General features: G+C 30.0%; 1 protein-coding gene across 1 annotated transcript; it reads left to right on the top strand.

Moving 5' to 3' along the window:
* The first annotated feature begins 239 nt into the window (after positions 1-239).
* Positions 240-5,916, top strand: LOC146998056 (THAP domain-containing protein 2-like). The gene is made up of 2 exons (XM_085813150.1): positions 240-4,966; positions 5,750-5,916. Exons 1-2 carry the CDS (start codon positions 4,814-4,816, stop codon positions 5,852-5,854), a joined length of 258 nt encoding a protein of 85 aa, XP_085669276.1. The 5' UTR covers positions 240-4,813; the 3' UTR covers positions 5,855-5,916.
* Positions 5,917-7,044: the final 1,128 nt, after the last annotated feature.

Genomic DNA, 7,044 nt, shown 5'->3' with positions numbered 1-7,044 from the left:
AATTAAAAAATTAAAACCCAACATCCTGATTGAGTTTTTTTTCTAACACTCATAAATTTATGTGATTTGAGCTTTGTTCAGGAGTGGTGGTGATATTAAAAGTTTTCAATTTTTGTTTAGATGGTACGTGTTAGTCAAAAGGTTGAGAACCGTTGCTTTAGATTAAATATTAGAAGAAAATGATAATTGCAGTTTATCTAATTTGTAGATTTCCACAATGATTTAATATTTTGGGGGTTAACATTAATATAAATAACTGTTGTAATCTTAAAACACTGATGGCCCTTAAAAGCATAACATTATTGAAGACGGGAGATAAAGCCATATTTATTATACAAATAAATTTTAATACATGGTTTAACTGTACATGTGTAAGCAAATCAGTTAGACTTAAAGTACATGGTTTAAAAAACAGTTAAACTTGGAGTATACCACCTCGTACAGCCATTGCATGAAGATAAACAGATACTGGATGTGCACCTAGAATATGTGAGAAAAGTAGATTTCAGTTATTACCAGTTTTCAGCTGATGTAGCCATGGGTAGACTGTGGTACGTTAGTTTTTTTATAATCATAGGCCTGATATATTCAGTAGATAACAGATCTGATGAAATCATAGATCAAGGGATTAATAGATCAATAAAAAAAATGGTGGGAATTTAGGATTTTTTCTCTGTTATGTGCCATACATTCCTTGTTGATCACTAGTTCTAGACAACCTCTAAAGATAGACAGCAGTGAGCTTCGAAAACCTCAGAGTAATAATAAATGATTCATCAGATTTTAAAAACACTGCCTTTTCATAAATGGTATACATACAATAATCAATTTTTGGAAATGAACTAGAAACTAAAAAATTACCTCGCATGCTACATACATTTTATGAACATTGATCACATAGCACACTTCCAAATGGCTATTGATTTCACATTTTTTGTACGAGTTTCCATACTGCATCATCTATCACATTTGAAGTCTTCGATTGGGCAAACATTAAGGAGTGCATTTTTGTACATAATGTACTGTTAATATGTTATGTACAAAATGCACCTGGTGTTCACATGGTATTTTTGTACATAATGTAGCTGGTGCTCACATAACATACACAGCAAAACATTTGTTGTACGTAAAGAAAATTTGGATAATTTCTCATTCTTTACTTGGATTCAATCATTATAATATGCATAATATTTTCGATATTAGAATTTTTAAATCCGATAAATCATTTACAGTAGCCCTAAACAATGGCGCCTGTTCAACTGCACATTAAACATGGAGGCTGTTTTTTTTGGGGGGGGTCTGTTTAATTTATTTGATTACAGTATAGTAACTTGGCTAAGGGTAAAGGTACTTTCAAAGAGAAGTTAGCTTATACATATTTCATATATGCAGAAAACTATGAAAACACACGTGCAGCCAACCTGTTCGCTAGAATGTAAACCCAGGTCGAATTATCAGTATTCAACTACTTTACTGCTTGGTTGCTAGCGAAGCCAGAGCTAGATATTTTATCACCTAAATAGAATAACTGCTGCTTGCAAATTATGCCTTCCAGTTCCTGCCAAAATTCTAAAAATTTTGATGCTCCTATGTCTTGCTGCCCATTGCACTCATACAGGTTGCCCTGGCCACCGATGAGCATTAAACGTGAAGGCAACTGGAATGTAATGGACCATACAATTACACTTGGTTTCAGACCTGTATGGGGATGTATAATGATTGACATAATGCATTTAACGTGAAATTAGCATTAAACGTCAAGGCAACTGGAATGTAATGGACCATACGATTACACTTGGTTTCAGACCTGTATGGGGATGCATAATGCATGACATAATGTGGCATTTTTTTGATGCAGACCATGGATGTGATCCTTGATGGTGTTGATGTATTAAGATTCATCTGGAAAAAATTCATTTATATTATTTATCCTTCTATTTGCAAAGTTCTATGCACAACTATAGCTGTAGTCACTTATAATGTTCTAACGAGGGTTTGGTTAGGTTACTTGAACATGGCAAAGCATCTAAGGGCTGCTTATTTTTTCTACCAAAGTTAGCTGAAACAATGGTCACTTTAAAAAAAAACTACTTTAACTTTTTGCTATGTAGCACTTACTTAGTTCTGAACTGAAGAATAATATAACTGTAACAGCCATACATACAGATTATGTTATCTTAATCAATGAGTCAAACTAGTGAGTTCATTCACCAGCTCAGGTAGGAAAACCAGATCAAGTAGGATAGTGTTTTTTTTTTTTTTTAACATAATTAAATATAAAGTATAAAGCATATGTGCTTTAAAAATGATAATTCAAATTGTGACAAAGGTATCTATTTATTATTAATACATGTCAGATTTTTAGAGGTAGTTATTTCCCAGCAATGATGTCTGTGTGTTTTCTTTGGTGGTAAAATAAAAATCTCATAGATTGAAATAATAATCATTCCAAAAACATATTGCAATAGTAAAGTTCTGATATATGCAAATAAATCATTATGTGGAAGAAAGGAAATTGGTTTGAGGGAAGCACAGCTTATTAATTTTTGTTCATCACAGTTCACAAAGTGTATAACTTACTCAAAATAATTCTAAAATGATGAATTTTGGTACTTTCTAATTTTCTGAACCTCACCAGAATGCTGTGAAAAAGTATTGATGGTCTAAACCATGATGCGAAGAAATATTTATGTGGCTACACATGTCACTAAAAATCATTTATATGGCAACCCAAGTATACACGTAGCATTCTCCCAGACAGCACTTCTCCAGATATTTTCACCAGTGTGGTTGCAGATTATGATTCCTCCTATGGGAATTTCAGTACTTCAGCATTCAGGTGGACCATATACCACAGTTTCTATTGTCTCTGGTAAAATCTTTGGCGATGTTGCTTTCTGCATGCATACAACATAAAAGGCATCACATGCCTCTCTTTCCTTTCTCATTTTAGGATTCTGGTGCCAAAATTTTGCAATTTTCTGTTTTTTTTTTTTTTTTTTTTTTTTTTTTTTTTTATTTTTTTATTTTTATTTTTATGAAGAAGATTTATAAGGAAAACAACGGTGAAAAAAGCCTAGAATTGTGCGTGTCTTGTATTGACGAAGAAAAATGTAAAACAATAGGTGGTGGTGGATGCATCGTTGAAATAAATTTAAAGATATGCAAACAAACATCCCTCTCCTAACTCACCAACAAGTTTGCAAATGCTCTTCAAAGTTGCCAATGAGTTCATGACTTACCACATCTGTGGTAAGAATGTAAATTCCATATATTTTATGGCTGTTGTTAAAGATGGAATTAAACACAGGAATTTTAATTTAATAACTTATATTATTATATTTGTTTCCCTTAATGGGAGAGCAAACATAAATATTGGTGCAAAATGTAGTTTAAAATATTAATGGTAAATTTAAAATACATTCAAAATGCAATTTGTCACACTAGATCATCCCCATCTTAAAAAAAAAAAAAAAAAAAAAAAAGGTAATGAAGTAGAAATAGATAATGGAAATGACACTGTGTATTTTAAAATATAAATGAAAATTTAGGATAATCTAAGCAATGTTTATGTGTCTAAAAAGTATATTCCTTACTACCTAATGCATCTAAAACTTACTGATAAAATTAACTGACAAGTTACTTTTAAAACAAGAATATTAAGAGCGATTCAAAGGTTATATTTAATTTAATGGACAGTAGGCAATGTAGGCATATATATTTTGCTGTAAATTGACTGGCAAATGTTATTCAGTAAAGGCAAAGATCCCACGTGTGCTTTCTCTATATGACTACTTTGATCTAGTCCATCATTAACAATATTTTTCCTGGGATTTGTAGTGGCCCAGTTATTGCATGAGAAATAATTATTTTTTATTTCATATATTTGTTCATGTGTTTAATTATTTTATAAAATTAACTTTAATATTTTGTTAATATTGATATTTATATTTCTTTTATGCTGAATGCCAATAAGTAGTTCATATTTATATTTAAATTTCTTTATGCTGAATGGCATGAATGGCAACTAGTTCTAGTTCTGATTCATGATTGCTAGGTTTTGGTTTCAAAACGTTGCTCGTAGCGTCGCATTTCGATAGCTGGAAAATAAAATGCAATAACTTAGCTATTTGTTTATAATTCATGCTGTTACTAGTCATAAATTAATTTTAAACATTAGTAGCCAAGGCTACAGATTCCATCTCAGAGTGAAAACTGAGATAAATTTAGGTGTATAATTGTAAACTTTGTAATCTTGTTCTTAAAAATGTGGTTGTATCACGATAAAAGATTATTAAACTATGTTAAATATTGTTTTTCCAACGTACCATTAGCAAAATGCTATATGGATATAACCCTTTCAAGCAAATAACCCATTTTCCTTCCTTTGTAATGATCCGGTATTTCTCAAATGTGTATTGCATAAAGTGAAAATATATATTAACATATGAATTAATTCAGTTGTACATAAAATCACCTCTGACTTAACTGATTTTTTTAAAGGATTAAAACATAACCGCTCTAATCCGAACAAGTATGGCTGGAGTACGAGAAGCTTTACCACGTGACAAAACAAATGACGTCGAAAGCTCTATGTTACGTCTAAATTCTTCTAACCAATAGCAGCGAAGCAGCTCTCACAGCAGGAGGTACAGCGAGTACGTTTTAGGAACATGCTCTCCGTACCTAAGGCTACTATAAAGGGGAGCTGAATCATCACCCATTTTGAAGCTAACTTGTTGGTATTCGCTATTGGATTAGCACTGATTTCTTGACATATTTGTGGATCGATTCCGACCTAATTTTCAGAAAAATGGGTGGTTGTGCTGCACCAAATTGTTCGAATCAGTCTAAAAATAACTTTAGGATGTTTCGTTTCCCTAGAAATGAAGAAAGACGAAGAAAATGGATAGTTAATTCTCGTCGAGATCAATGGATCCCGGGCCCAGGAGCGTATCTTTGTGAGGTAAGTTCAGCTTCGTATTTTTCCATAGAATGTTAGAAAAATTACTCTTCTTGGTACTTTAAAATATTTATTTTCATTTAACTGTCACTTATTGACGATCAACTGATTTTATAAGTACAAAATCAAATGCGGAATGTGTATGTGTTTGTGCAGTAAAATATCGTTGTTTCATGTTGTTTCTTTTGTTATCGTGAAAAGTTTATACCGTTTGTAAAATTTGTATCATACATTTCATGTAAACTTTGTGCTCAGTTAGAAATGTGATGTGCCTTTTTCTTTTCTTTAATTTTACTGTACGATTGGTGATTTAAAGTAGCATTCTATGTTTTGATTCTGATGTATTGTCGCCAAATCGGATAGTTGGCGCCAATGTTAAAAACTGGATGGTATGATCCAAATAATAAATGATGTTGTTTTTTCTTTATAGTAAGATAAATATATTCTGTATTTTTAGACATTTTTAAGAAGTTAAATATTAATTTAAATATTCGATGATTCGTTTTGATCCCATTATTATCCTTTATTGTAGTAATAAATCTTAATGTTGTATTTTTAACTATAGGTACTTTAAATTTATTTTTAGTGTGTGAGCAGGAAATATGTTTTAAGTAGTTTTACAAACATGATTACTTTTTAAAAATTTTGTTCTATTTTCATAAAAAAAAATTTTAATTTATCAGAAAATTACATTCTTAAATTATTATAATATATGTAACTGTAATTTAATACTAGTGCTTTTGATTTTAATGTTAAATTTCATGCATGCTTTTGTTAAATATGCAGGTACATTTTGAAGAAAATCAATTTGAATGCTCTAGGCAAGATGGGCATAAAAAACTCAAGCCCAATGTTGTGCCAACTCTTTTCAATGTGCCTAATCCCCCATAACTGTTGACCCCACAGCGTCTAAAAGGCATTGGTTTACCAAAGCACCGTTCAGTTTCATCCAATTTTTGTAATGTATGTGTTTTTTATTTTTATGGTTTTTCATAAAAAAATATGTTTTTATTACAAATGGACTAAATTGCTTTATAAAAGAATCAAAATATTGAAATTAAGGCATTATGTGATAAAGCTGTAATTACAGTCCCTAGGATTAGATTAAAAAATTAAAATTTTGCTGTTGTTATATATATAATTAAGTATGTACTTTGTTATTATAATCATATATTGAAAATTAAGCGTAAAACCTCAATTTGATGTAGTTTTTGGATAAAGTTTTTGTAGTTTTTCGAGGACGGTCATACATGGGTCTGGTTTCTTCAAATTTGCTCCTAAAAGAAAGAAACCGGTATCTGATTGCCTTTAAAGTCAAAAAAATTTAAATCAAAATTTGTATTAAACTAAAGTTGCTTTTTTGCTTAATTTTAAATACCAGATAAATAGAGAGAAATATTTATGGAGTAAGTAAAAGAAATAATATTGAAATTAATAACTTTAATCTTGAGTAATACAATAATATAGTTATAATACATTGATTTAAATGTATATTTTAATGTCTTATATGTCTTGTCTGAATGTTGTTATTTTTTGTTTAAAGATTTACAAAACTTATTAGGATTATTTATATTATTTATTATTAAAATTACATTAAGTATATTTTATTTATCAGCATTTTCAGGTATCCTTACTTATATGTGTTTCATAATTTTTGCATCTTCAGGGTGGCTTGCTGCACAGTTTACCTTTATCAACTGAAGCGATTTCTGTTGCTGAACCATCTGTTGTAAGTCTTCATTTGAACAGTTATTAAATATTTAGTATTATAAACTTTTTCTAAAAAGTATTAACACTGTTTCTAAAATTTAAAAATATATTAACGTAATATTTACTTATGTTTAAGAAGTATGAATGCTATGAACAGTCCAATGTATTTATGCTTTTTTATAAGTTGAGTTACTTTGAAAATGGTAATGATTATTTGTATTTATTTTTATCCGATCAGAGTTTATAATTTCTTTCACTTCCACATATTTCATATATTATAATTTCTTTTAGGTTCATTTGCCACAACCTTCAGCTTCATATTTTGGAGAAATAAATTTTGCTGCCGAAGTATCTGATGTAAATTGCCATTT

The sequence above is a fragment of the Stegodyphus dumicola genome, chromosome 3 (assembly GCF_044657685.1).
Source record: "Stegodyphus dumicola isolate Sdum_Otavi_A_Nest chromosome 3, ASM4465768v1".
Lineage (NCBI taxonomy): Eukaryota > Metazoa > Arthropoda > Arachnida > Araneae > Eresidae > Stegodyphus > Stegodyphus dumicola.
This window is presented reverse-complemented; position numbering and strand designations above follow the sequence as displayed.